This window comes from Rissa tridactyla, chromosome 8, assembly GCF_028500815.1.
Source record: "Rissa tridactyla isolate bRisTri1 chromosome 8, bRisTri1.patW.cur.20221130, whole genome shotgun sequence".
NCBI lineage: Eukaryota > Metazoa > Chordata > Aves > Charadriiformes > Laridae > Rissa > Rissa tridactyla.
This window is the reverse complement of record NC_071473.1, coordinates 11,464,131-11,478,269: the sequence shown is the minus strand read 5'-3', so window position 1 is coordinate 11,478,269 and position 14,139 is coordinate 11,464,131. Positions and strand designations below refer to the sequence as shown.

The following is a 14,139-nucleotide window of genomic DNA, read 5'->3' as shown; positions in this document are numbered from 1 at the left end:
AACTTCCCACTATAAAAACTACTTGTTGTACTTAATATTATCATTACGATGGGACAGACTGATAGTTTCATGGTGATTTTTTGATGCTGTAATATCATAGCTACTACATATCACATATTTTTTTCAGCTTCTCTTTTCCTCTTATCCTTCTTCAAATAAGCTGTCAGGGGAAGGACTTTTGGAAAAATTAAATGTGTGCATTACAAATCATGTTATTGCTCTTACTCCTTCTGTGCCTCAAGCCCTTTGTTATTATAGTATGAATGTGTAGGAGTAAAGCAATGATCTCTGTGGCTTTTATCTGTGTAATTTCTCTCTTAAACACATTTACTGTCTTTAGAACATCCTTTGCAGAACCAAAATAGCAGACAGATAACTGCTGCTATTTATATTATATTGTTAATAAGGGATTCATTCCTATCAGTTGTCTTACTAGTCGTCATTGGTATTCATGGGTAATTCTGAAGAACATCACACTACTGCTGTTGATACGTATCCATGTACAAAGCTGAAGAGTATTAAAGCTTTTGAGTTTTGGGGTTTAATTAGAACAAAACAAAATCCACAGAAGGCAAAGGCAGAGACTGGGAGAATGAAGAACCACCCACTGTAGGACAAGACCAGGTTCAAGACCATCTAAGGAACCTGAAGGTGCACAAATCCATGGGACCTGTTGAGATTCATCCACAGGTCCTGAGGGAACTGTGGATGAAGTTGCTAAGCCACTCTCCATAATATTTGAGAAGTTGGTAGCAGTCCAATTCCAGTTCCCACAGACTGGAAAAGGAGAAACATAACTCCCATTTTTAAAAAGGGAAAAAAGGAAGACCCGGGGAACTATAGGCCAATCAGTCTCACCTCTGTGCACAGCAAGATCATAGAGCAGATCCTCCTGGAAACTATGTTAAAGCACATGTCAAAAAAGGAGGTGACTGGTGATGGCCAATGTGGCTTCACTAAGGGTAAATCGTGCCTGCCAAATTTGGTGGGCTTGTACAACAGCGTTATAGTGTCAGTGGACAAGGGAAGAGGAACTGACATCATCTACCTGGACTTGTGTAAGCATTTGACACTACCTCTCACAAAATTGTTGTCTCTAAATTGGAGAGAGATGGATTTAACAGATGGACCACTTGGTGGATAAAGAATTGGCTGGATGGCCACATTCAAAGAGTTGTGGTCAATGGTTCGAAGTCCAAGTGGCGACCAGTGACAAGTGGTGTTCCTCAGGGGTCAGTACTGGGACTGGTGCTGTTTAACATCTTTGTTGGTGACATGGACAGTGGGATTGAGTGCACCCTCAGCACGTTTGCCAACGACACCAAGCTGGGTGGTGTGGTTGACATGTTGGAGGGAAGGGATGCCATCCAGAGGGACCTGGACAGGTTTGAGTGGTGGGCCCATGTGAACCTCATGAAGTTCAGCAAGGCCAAGTGGCAAGGTCCTGCACCTGGGTCAGGACAATCCTAAGCACAAATAAAGGCTGGCTGGAGAATGGCTGGAGAGCAGCCCTGAGGAGAAGGACCTGGGGGTGCTGGTCGATAAGCAGCTCATCATGAACTGGCAATGTGCGCTTGCAGCCCAGAAAGCCAGCTGCATCCTGGGCTGCATCAAAAGAAGAGTGGCCAGCAGGTTGAGGGAAGGGATTCTGCCCCTCTACTCCCACCTGGAGTGCTGCGTCCTGCTCCGGAGCCCCCAACATAAGAAGGACAGGGACCCACAGACAACAGAGCTTGAAACTATTTCGTTCAAGTCTGTTGCGTTCACAATATTTGTGACATGAATATTCAGGTTTGGCTTGGTAATCTTAAGCAATTTTGAGGATTACTTTGTTGCAAGTCAAGTTTACTTAAGTAAACAAATAATACTTTTTTTCGTAGAATCATCATAGAATGGTTAGCGTTGGAAGGGACCTTAAAGATCATCAAGTTGCAACCCCCCTGCCATGGGCAGGGACACCTCCCACTAGACCAGGTTGCTCACAGCCTCACCCAACCTGGCCTTGAACACTTCCAGGGATGGGGCATCCACAGTTTCTCTGGGCAACCTCTGCCAGTGTCTCACTACCCTCAGAGTAAAGGGCTTCTTCCTAATAGCTAAATCTAAATCTACCCTCTTCCAGTTTAAAACCATTATCCCTCGTCCTATCATTACACTCCCTGATAAAGAGTCCCTCCCCAGCTTTCCTACAGGCCCCCTTTAGGTATTGGAAAGCTGCTATAAGGTCTCCATGGAGCCTTCTTGTCTCCAGGCTGAATAACCCCAACTCTCTCAGCCTGTCCTCACAGGAGAGGTGCTCCATCCCTCTGATCATCTTCATGGCCCTCCTCTGGACTCACTCCAACAGGTCCATGTCCTAAACTAAGTCTGAACTAAATGGACCTAAAGGTCAGATTTCCTTTCTTTCACAAGTTCAATGTGTTGCTAAAGCCTTAAAAAGGAGACAACATAGATGGAAATGTTTAGAGCGTCTTATTTTGGTGTTAAAACTATGTCTTGTAAAAGAAGGACTTTTCTCCCAGCAGCCTAGATGTCGCTTCTGCTAAGACCAACATGTCCCTGAAGAGTTACCTTTTCACAGCTCTCTTTATTTACTAAAGGATGGCATGGTCAGTGGTTGCTTGGATGTCTGATTGCTTACAGCAGAATTCCCCAGATTCAGAAAGAGTATCACCCAGTAGATTTTAAAGTAAAATGTTATTTCTTTAAAAAGCTGTAAAAGAATGTCAATGATGCAGCTGATCTTCCTCAAGACACTCAGGCTTTGCACAAACAACATATTTATAATTAAAATAGGGCTACCTCACTGGAAGAAGAAATGAGTGTGCTGGATGATAAAACAGGAAAATATTTGGATCAAGAGTCCCCAAGCATTTTTTATTTACCTATGACAGAGTGCCTGCGGGTATCAGAAGCCAATTTGGTAAATAACAAAGAAAATGATGAAATGATTTAGTAGAAGCAAGAAAAGGTCTGGGAAGTCTGCACACACTGGGCAGGATGTGAAGTTTGGGGGGATCTCATCAGGAGACGTAGGTGGAACAAATGACGCTGGCACTTCAACTAGTTGGGAAATGGGAATGCTGAGGGAAGAGTGCTAGTAGGGGGGTTGGTAAAGTGAGGCTTGCTACTGAGTACTTCTTGGCTTTTCTCCTGTGCCTGAAGGAGAAGCAGGATTAAAGTATGAAAGACTACCTTAACAAATGAACAGTGAAAAGCTTCAAATTCTCCAGCCACACTGGACTAAGTAAATAATAATACAAAGATACCAAGCTTTCATGTCCTACTTCCTTGAGACAGGTCTGTAGTTCCAGTGTTGAACACTGAACATACCTCTAGATACATGAAGTCGTTAACTGATTCACTCTCTGGTTATAACAAATGATGCATTGATCTGTACTTCTCAGTCTGTTTTCATGGTGTTAAATCCAGGGAGGTACTCCCATGTCCCAGATTTTTTTAATCCATTTTTGTGCAACTACTTATGGAAGTAGTAGCTCAAAATTTATTTACTCTTTGAAATAAAAGCACAATTCCTTTTTAACCCTTCCAAAGAAACATGAATATTTACCTGTCAGTGTAACGGTGTGGTTGGTATAGGAAAGTAAAGTAACACAAACATACTGTCTCCAATATTTCTGTAGTTCTACTTTTTCTAGTTGACTGTATCAACCCATGTGAATGCATGAGCAGGCCTTTTTCCCTGTTGTGTGTTTCCATTTTTCCAGTTACAGTATTTCTTTCCAGCCCTCCCTGTCTTTGTACAGAGGCCCCTGAGGCAGAGCACAGTGAACTATAGGGAAAGGTACAGAATCTCATCTTCTCATCATAGGTATCACATTCTTAGGGGGCAGTTGTGAAGTCACCTCTATTCTCATAAGACAGATCTTGTATCAGCAGAGTCACAATCATTTCTATGGAAATTGAAGATCTGAAGCTTAAGAGAAGGCGCCACCAAATTTCACATCAGACAAGAGGGATGGTTCAGGGATAACACTTTAGAGTTAACCTGATGGCGATCTTTCCCTTTGGATCCTTCTGTGTGTGTAGATGTAAAGGACAAACAAATCAGACAGTTTTCTCACATGCTTCACCTTTTTGAGGGAGATGTTGCCTTGTGCATTGGTGCACTTGCAGCCACGATATTTTTTACATAGTAAGAGTGACCTAAATAGGAGAGGTTTATTCTTTGAGTGTCATATTTTCAGAATCTCGCTTTGGAGTTTTGCAGCTGCAAGCAGAGCCGGAGCACTGTCTGTTGTTTCCTTTAGGATCAAAGAACTGTGAAGCTTCAAGAAACGCTGGGAGCTGTAGACTCAGAGATGCGATGAGGAGTCTGCTGCCAATTGTACCCTCCTTCTAGCGCCACTATAGCTAATCAATTAGATCTGATTTCATCTCACAGGAGACTTCAGCTCCCAGCACCACTGAAGGCTTTCTGGGTCTGAGTTTCAGGGGGGAATTCTGTCCATTGTTTGGGGGAGGCGGGGTTGTCAAAAATTTTAACTGGCTGATTTATCTCATCTTAAGTCATGCCCAGTCAGTTCCTCAAAGGTTTGTCTGTGTGTGAGAGGGGAAGAAGAAAGTTTATGAAAAATAGAAAATCATGTTAAACTGTAGAAATACTTGTATTCTCTGGGTTTACATGTATGTCTGTGCACCTCTCCAGCAGCTGAGTGATCTTTCTCCCAGTCCTGCAGGGCTTTAGAAAGTCGGGTTTGAGGTATTTTTTAATTTTTGCAGAATTCTAAAGAAAGATAGTCATTTTGCACTCCCTGAAACTCAGGGAAGAAAATTAACTGTTACTGAGCCAGGCTTGCAGAACAACGTGAGTGACTGAATAAATATAACTAATACATCAGGATAGTGAGGCCAATTTGAGCTCTAGGAAACTCTTATTAAGCAACAGGATGGACTCCAACTCTTACAGCTTAGCAGAGTGGAATTTGAAGTTGGATTGTTCATGCTTTCTGAATGAGTGTCCAAATGATGTGTATAAAAATTTGTGATGAGCTGCCTTTGTACGTTGTGGGACTTGAATTTCATGAAGGTGTTTAGATATAAGATCTCCATCTACTTGTAGCTTTAGGCATGTCAGGATTGCTTAAATGAGCAATAACAATTTAAGCATGGAGTAAAAACAGGGTTGATGAACTGGAAAGAAGAATAATTTATGCAGAAAAACCTCTTTCTGCACTTTTCACATAAATAATCAAATACTGCAAAAGCATTGAAGGAAACCAGGATCATGTCATCTCAGGTGACCAAAAAAATTAAATATCTGAACACTGGGTGCTTTATTGCCACACAACATTCAGTGACCACTTTTGGTGGGACTGGTCTTAAAGCTTGTTAACCCTTTTCCCTCAGATACAGCCTCTGACATTCCTCAGTGGGACAGATCTGTCATTGTTGAAAAAAGATTCTCTGGCTCAAAAATGGACAAATAAGGGATTAACAGATTGCACCTGTAAGTCATTCAGGTAGGCTAGCGATGCTAAGAGATGGATTGCTTATCTGTTCTTTCAGGAAGTGTGTGTTGCTCTGTCTTGTTTCCAAGGGGTCCTCTACCTTCTGCTGATTATTCCCTGGTGGTGTATGTGTTAAGGTAGAAGGAGAATAAAGTTTTGGTGCAGTGAGGAAAACAGTAAGTAAATCTCAACTCACTATTACCTTGTTGTACTCCAAGAACTTATCTGAAAATACAAAATAGGCACAGAATGTCCTCATGTTATTCAGAGATGTAAATGCCAGCAGACAGTAAGAGGAAAAGGTGAGTTTGGTCAGTAGCCTCTGGAATTCTGGAGGTGGCAACAAATAAAGAAATGCCTAACAAGAAATGAGGAAAACAGCCCCTTCCATTGAGTGTGTAAGGGTTTGGCTGTGCAGTTTGAATTGGTTCACATAAAAATATTTTGCTTTTTAAATAAAATACATCCATGTTGGCCTTTTCAATTCTCTTCTCTGTTGTGCTGAATCAGACGCTCCGCAATGCACACGTTGCATTCCATACATGCATGAACAGTCCAGCTTCAAATTGCACTCTGCTAAGCTATATGATTTGGAGTCTAGGGTGTAGCTTTAAAATAGCTTCCTAGGGATCAAGCTGGCCTGGCTACCAAGGGATTGGTCGTTCTTGTTCAGTAACACAATGCAAATTAATAGCAGTGGCACTGTTGTCTCTTGTTTTTACAAGCGCTTGAGTCTTAGGTATTGAATTTAATGCAGGTCCCAAACACGATCCAGAACAGAGATTACTGTGACTTGCCACTTTTCCATGAACTAAATTTTCACAGCAGCCAGTCACTGAGGGATGAGTAGCTCACATCTATAATTAGACAGCCAAATTTTTAGGACATCTGTAGTTTAGAAGAAAGCAGCTATGTGGAAATTAATTTAATATTGCCTCTGGTAAAGCATCACTTTTTCGGTTATCTAAACTTTTTACCACTTCTGGCCACATTATGATGACTGATATTAATGTACTATAGTTACAGTTGCTACAAAGCAATAGGGATGCTTCTTTCTCCACCCCCACCCCCTATTAAAGAAGAGAATTAAGCACAGTGGACTATACCCAAACAATGGGAGCATGAAGAGTAAGAGGCACTTAAATGAATATGTTTTGCCTCAAATGCATGGAGAAATATAGAACACATCCCTTATTAAATTTCTGTTGTGGCAAATGAATCCACCCTCAAGCCACTATCAATGAATGCAAAGGGAAATGGACTGCCCACACTCATTAACCTGCTATGGAGATCAGAAAATGCAACTCTGAATCTCAGGATATGAAAAATGCCATCGCTCTGTGACATGAATACCAGGTCAGGGTGAACTCAGTCTATGTCTATTTGTTCAAAAGATGTTGTCAGGTTAAATTTATATTGGTGGGCCTGATGTAGGCCAGTTGCTGTTTTCTCTCAGAGCTCTCATAAAGTCAGTATGAACTCTGCAATGTGCAATCTGGCTAGCTTGATGTCGGTGTAGTCATAAACCCAGGCCTGGCTGGCATCATGGAAAAACTGCTTTGTGATCTTGGGATGTACTCAAGAGGTGCCTCTTGGGAGGAATCATGGCCTTGAGAGTCTGAAAGTTGTTAAAAACAGAGCGTATTTAGCTGTTGCTCCGTATGTCCAGACAGAAGGTGTGAATGTATAACAATTTCAAAATCTCTGTTGTTTTCTGCTAAAAAACTTGGATAACAATGCAGCACTTTTATAGTTTTCTTGTGAAAATTCACCTGAATCTAAAAATTCTCTAGTGTGCTCTAAGACCAGTAGATCTACAGGGAAAAAGTAGAGAGGGGAATAGAAAGGATAGGGGGAAAGCACGGGAAGTTGGTGCAATCCTTCTGGAAGAAAATGTCCCTGGAAGTTATGTTTAATTTAATTTAAGATTCTGAGAGGCATTATACAACTTCTGGAGCTGAAGTGCACAATCTTTCAGGGTTGATTTAACTGTATGGTTATAATCTAGCTGCTTTAAAAACTTGTACTCAGACACCCAAGAAATGTCTAAGTTCTAATTTAATAATTTTTTTAAAAGAAAATGTACATTCAGTGTCTCTTGGGCAGATAAGAGAAGTTTCTTTTGAGTGTTTCATCTCTCGTTTTATTATGCTTAAGTACCTTTTAGCTTTGATGATTGGCTTGACCTAAATTGACATCTGAAAAAGAAGCCTGATATCAGTGCATAAATCTGTGATAATCACCACATTATTACACAGTATCACCTTTTGAAGAAGGAATTGTAAAGCTATTCTCTGTATTCAAAATTCAGCAGAAAGCTATTAACCCTTGTCTTTTATAAACAGATTAAAAAATGCCACTTGTGAGAAAGAAAACTGGCAAGCTAAAGCAAAGCCAAGTGATCTGAGATGGAACTTTGATGTACATTTTGTTAGAGGTCCTGAAGTTTGGATGAAGGAATGTCAGTTTGTGATGAAAAATTTTTCTTGCATGGTGAATACTAGATTCTTAAATCAGAATCTTCTCATCTGTTCTGCCATTTTTTCTGAGCCAAATAGCTCTGTCTGGAGTGTGATACTGCTCTAAATTCATGGCAAAATGATGTTAACCTCCATATGTGTAAGCTGAGCAAGGGTTAGTGAGAAGCTGTTTATGACTAGACACACACACACACACAGTTCTTAATTTATTATTGTCTAGAAGGGGCCTGAAGTGTAAGATGATAAAGGCTTTCTGTCTTCACATGCTGTGCAGCAGGTATTTATAGCCCCTGAAAAGTATTATCAACTTATGCTTCCAATATGAAAATTATGTGGAAATCTTTACCCGCTATTGTCCTTTTCCTTCCCCACAACTGTTTCTTTGAGGATGTTCCCCCATTTGCTTAAAAGAATACTGCATGACATTAATCAGTCACAGAAAATACCCGCCACCTGGATCTTTATTAGGAGCTTTATGATGCAGTAATTGTTTGAAATCGCAAGGCTTCAGAATATTCCTCCAGTGACATGCTAATGCATATCCTGCAGAAAATGTGAAAGCTCTTACGTTGGAAGTGTACAAGCATCTTCTCTTTTTGGAAGTATTTGCAGGTGTCTAAATTATATCCTTTAAATTTGCAGTATATCTGATGCTTTTCTCTCTCATTTGTGCAGATAGGTATAGAAAATACATACCGAAATGCATAGGTAGGCATATTCAGGGCATAAAGAACTAGGGCGGAACACTATGCATGCAACATACGTGAAACTTACTGAAAAAATGGTGTACAGTTGATATGGTGTGGTTTTGTATGCATATATAGACACGCATCCATATGATTACTAATTCTTACATGTAATTTTCTTATTACTAATTGTAGTCCCCCTGTTAATTTTTAATACATTTCCACTAAATGATATTCTGGATGAAATTCTATCATGAAGGAGTCCAGATAAGCAAGACTTTGTTTTTAACTTTGAAGCAGAATGTCAGCTGACGACAGCAAATGCAACATACTGATCTAAAGAAGAAGTCATGCATCGTGTTGCTTACTTACCGACTGCCTTCAGAGAGGCGTACTTGTTAAGCTCTTTGCCTGGGGGCTGTTGCTCATATGGGTTTGTGATCTGTCCCAGGCTGGGATATGAATGTTGATGTGCCATCTGAGGAAGGAGGGGAGATGTTGGCATGACATTATTCATCTGTGGTGGATCTGTATTAAAGAAAATCAACAAGCGTTAAGGAAAAAAGAAAGTCTTAAGGTTTTAACGTGATTACCCAGTACAGATTAGACAGGATATGTCATGAGATTTAATGCAACAAAACATTATTTATTACAAAGTGGGAGTTTGAGTACAGCAAACCCGTACTTCAGACAATTAATGGCATGATTAAAGGCTGATGAATGATTGTAGCAATACGTGCTAACTTTTGTATAAAACAGATTTTTGAACTAAAAAATAGGTTTTCAAAACAATAGGAGACCAACACAAAGACTGAATTTGCTGCAGCATTAGGATACAACCCAAAACTCAAAGTTTATTCCAAGGTAGCTTGAATACAGGGCAGTAGTGTCACTGTCTGTGGAGTTAAATACCCAGGTTAATTTAAATAGGCTCAGGCAGGCTGGCGCATATATGCAGTTACACTGCTTTTAATACCAGAATCAGCTTGGTTATTTGCACAGCATTATATTGTGTTCTCTAGACATGCCCCTCTGTGCAGAATGTGCAATTTTGGCTCATGACTATCATTAGGTAATTTCTTCGAAGCTTACATTTTGTCCTTATGTTTTCTCATTTTCCCTGACAGTAGGTATCACAGTATCATACCAAGATAACTTTTTCTGTAGCAGACATACCTAAAATCAGGAGCTAATTACTGCTTATGTACAGTTTTATACCAGCACTCACCCCATATCCATTCTGTAGTTGATTTTTTGCTTTATAGTAGAGAATACAGCTTGGATACTTTCTTTCTGGGATATACCATAGTTTATTAGTTATTTTTAATATTTGAATCCAGACTCTAAAAAGTTTGGTCAGAACCGTATGCTGCACTCTATTTGCAGACCTAAATTTCAACAGAGTTCAAGATGCTCAGCATGTCCTTTTTGCCGAGTCTTTCACCAGACTGTGTATTTTGAGATATTTGGAGCTGATTGTCAATCCTAGAACCTTATCATGGCTTCTGAAATCACAGACGACTGCGTTTTTCTCCTGCAATGAAACTGGTGCTGAATTGGTGACACTACAGTAACTCCCACAGCATCAAGCCCAGGCTTATGATCATGCAGAAAGCTGGGCAGTTAGGGAAAAGAAGGCTTATTATGATGGAGTGAGTGGACCACCCCCCAACTGCCCACAGGATCGGGCAGGCGCCAAATTTTCCTGCAGTTTGCCAGGATTTTAAGGGAATCGAGCCACTTGGCTTTCCACAGCACGTTAATGAGGCCAAGTGCATGAGCAGGAGCTCTGAAGCCAGTTAACAGATTTACTGCTGGGAGAGAAAAGGAAACCAGAGGCATTTTTTCACTTTGTTCTTCTTCACCGTTGCTGCTGCCTGGTGCAGTCTCTGCTGCTCACACTGGGGCTGCCCCTGCCTCTGTGGCGCGGTGTAACCACATCACATACACACATCAACAAGTTGGGAGGGCACCTCGAGACAACTCAAGAAAAATGGTAGAAGTGCTACCATCTAATAGTAACAGTATGAATCTTCTTGCTGTTAGTGGTTATTAATAGGGTGCAAACTGGTTGTGGATAGTAGGTAGCGCTGCATGAGAAATGATTTTCCCATAACAGAAGAGTTTTTCAGTAGTGTTTCTTTTCTTTTACCAAACAAATTAAATCTGAAGTTGGACTTCTTTTTTGCAAATGCCGTGTCAGATCAGGAGAAACATTTTGTTATGATGAAAAAATATATATATGTATATTTATATATAAAATAAGTTGTCTCACTTTTAAAGAGATAAATGTTATTTTGGATTGAAAACCAGAAACTTTTCTGTTGCAGAATTCCCAAAAAAATGTTGGAACACTTTTTGAATCTTTTTTGATAGGTTTACTTTGAAAGGGTGTTTGTTTAGTCTACCCTTTCACAAAAAGAGTTGTTATTTTAATGAATGGCTATTTTCTAATAAATAAAAGCTCTCTCTAAGTTTCTGTTCAGCTATAGTACTGGCATGTCTGATGTAGCTCATCTTGTCTTAGAGCAAGAATTAGCGCAATCTTATTCTGTTCCCACTCTATTTCTAGAGTACATCTGAGGAAAGCCTCTTACTCTAATGGCTTGAACCATAAAATAACTGACCACTATTTCCAAACCATCCCTATCTTCCAAACGTCTCTCTCTTATGGTTGCATTTACAGGTACACTTTTGAGGAGGGATGGTAGCACCGCTGTATTTCAGTAAGAGGGCAGTTCTGAGATACCAGCATGGGTGGTATAGGGAAGATGTGAATCTTTTATCACTACATTCACTAATTTTTTTCTGAGTAGATGTAAATCAGCACTTTGTAGATGCTACTACCACGAAGTTCCCTTGTGGCAATTCTCATTATTCAGTCTGTCAAAACATCATGATTTCACTGTGATGAAAGTATTGTGAGTATTTCTGTGGTCACTGCCAAAGTGACTTGCAGATGTGGAGACTTGCAAAGACAATGTAAATAAGGAGTAGTTAACCAGGACTGTTTTTCTACCTCTGTCTCTTACTTAGACCTATCATTTTTACTCATTCATCTCTTTAAACATAGTGAAGAAAGTTAACCCAGAAATGCACTGGGGAAAATTAACAAGGTATACTTGTTTTTCATCCAGGTGTGCAGTGGCAGACTATGCTGTTACTAGGTTGCTGGGTTACCAATGTTGCTGGGGATTGGTTCTTTGAGTGTTTATGAAGATGTAAAGAAATATGTTTTCCATTTCCAATTCATCTTTGACTTCTCTTTTGTCTTGTTAAAAGCCCAGAACTCTCCTGAATTATGAATTTCAAGAAATTAATGACAGTCATTCTTTCACTGTTGCACTGACTGCACAGTGCCCCTCGGTCATACCCAGATGCTTACACAAGACTAAGTCATCACATAGAAGACACAGTTCAAATTACTCATTCAATTGGCCATTTGCACAAAGTACATCAAGCAAAAGGCCAAACTGGCAAAGTGCATTGAACTATATTGAAGAAAGATTCCTATTTATAAAGAGACTCCCATTGGAATGCACTCCTAGGGCCTAAAAGAAAAATCTCAGCTTGATATATACGTCTGTCTAGATCTGAATCATACTAAATTTTAGTCTAACTGGCCATAACTGGTGATGTTGCATTTGTTTGCAAGCTCGCTAAACTGTGTGTGATCTGATTCCTTATCTTTGGATTTCTAGAAATAAGTGAGCAAATGGGACACTTAGGTTGTTTTCTCTGCACATCGTTTATGTAATGATGATGGGTAAACTCACCTGTATTTGGATGCTACTGAAGAAACTTCAGTTTGTAATTGAAGTAACAATGGTGTAATGCAAATTCTGCAGCAGGTACGGTGATGGGCAGTGTAAGTCTAACACTGCGGCGAGCTCAGGCTTAGCCGTGAGCAACCAGGAGGTTTTAAATAGGGCTTGCCTTGCCTATTCTGGGGCAATCCATAATTTATAACTAAAAAAGCTATTGGCTTCAGCAGCATTGTCTTATACTTGTAAATACTGCTTCAGTCTCAGCAACGCTGAATAGGGTTTGTCTCAGGAAATAAAAACATTTGTCTACAACTACTTCACAGGATCTCAATGTGAAATTTGAGATTTTTCCATTTGAGATTTTGACTTTTTTTCCTGAAATTGGAAAAAAATAGTAAGCGTTAAATTTTGGAGACCAAATAATAATCTATTGGATTATTCAAAATATTTTAGGATACAAGGGGTTGGTTTCAATTGGAAGAAAGTTTAACCAGAAAAACCCCTATCAGCTTTATCATTGACCTCTAGTGCCAAATTAAATCCTTTATACTTATAAACCAGATATTCTGTGATTGGTATTTGCACATAGCTGGCTTCACTGAATGGGGACAACTTTAACCTGAAAGCTGTGGCTGTGCTGATACATTACTTTTGGCAACCTGACACTGGTACATTGTCCAGCATGATATTCCATATAACCAGCTGCACTGTGCCACTGCCAATTTATGTATTTATTTTTAAAAGACAGAGAATAGGAACATCACAAAGAGTCAAAAAAATGTTTGTGCTGCAGCTTCTAGCATGAATAGTCAGACCTGATTAGCAATGGTGATATAGTAAAAAACCTGCGATATTCACAACCTATCTTATTTCTGCTGGAGCAATGAAGTATGATGCCAGGCTGCTTCATAACCTCCCAAGACTTTAAGGAGTCATTCTGGACGTTGTGTTAGTGGTTAGGTCTTCCTACTACCAGCCCAAAAGAAAGAGTTTGAAAACACATGCTGGAGGTCACCACACAAATGCTAGATGTCTGCTGGGCAGAAAATGAGACATACAGGAAAAAAGAAAAACAAAAAAAGGTCTTCAGATGCTGAAGAGTGCTTTTGATTGTTATCCCCTTAGGAGGTCTAGGTATAGAAAAGCTTGCGGGAGGCAAATGGAGCAGAAAATAAGAACTGGAAGGAAGCTGCACCAAAACCAGTTTATAGCTAGAGAAAGTGGGTTTTACATCCCAGCCACCAACAATGAGCCTTTGGAAACGGCTAAGGCATCAGCTTCTGGTCACAGTCCCAGTAGTTGATGAAGACTGTGGAATTGAAACTTGTATCCATATGTCACAGATAACAGCTTACTGCATTTTTCAAGTGAAAATGCTTTTTTTGGAGTATTTCCACCCCTCCCTGATTGTGAATTTTGGAGTTGCCTTAGTGTGCATCACGATGACAACAATAATGTAACTGGTTGCTGTAGTTATGCTGAACTCTGTCCAATTAAGATGGCGCCGTATCTAATTTATGCACTTCATTCAGAAATCAGGGAATGGGCATCTCAGCAATTATTAAATACAAATAAGAACCAAATGTGGGAACACCTGACACACCATGGTCACATGTACGAATGTGGTAAGACAAGGCAAATGCCCCACAACTTTTTGTTTGTTTTTTTGGTTTGTTTCCTGTGTTGTTTATAGAATATATTGTGCTGTTCACCTAGTTTGATTATTCTTGTCAAG

At 39.9% G+C, this 14,139-nt stretch overlaps 1 protein-coding gene across 1 annotated transcript in view; it reads right to left on the bottom strand.

The window, feature by feature from the left end:
* Window positions 1–14,139, bottom strand: part of SHISA9 (shisa family member 9) — a 185,559-nt gene that overhangs the window by 10,335 nt on the left and 161,085 nt on the right. The window contains exon 3 of the mRNA XM_054212582.1: window positions 9,010–9,165. Coding sequence (XP_054068557.1) covers window positions 9,010–9,165 — 156 coding nt within the window. The remainder of the gene's footprint in view (window positions 1–9,009; window positions 9,166–14,139) is intronic.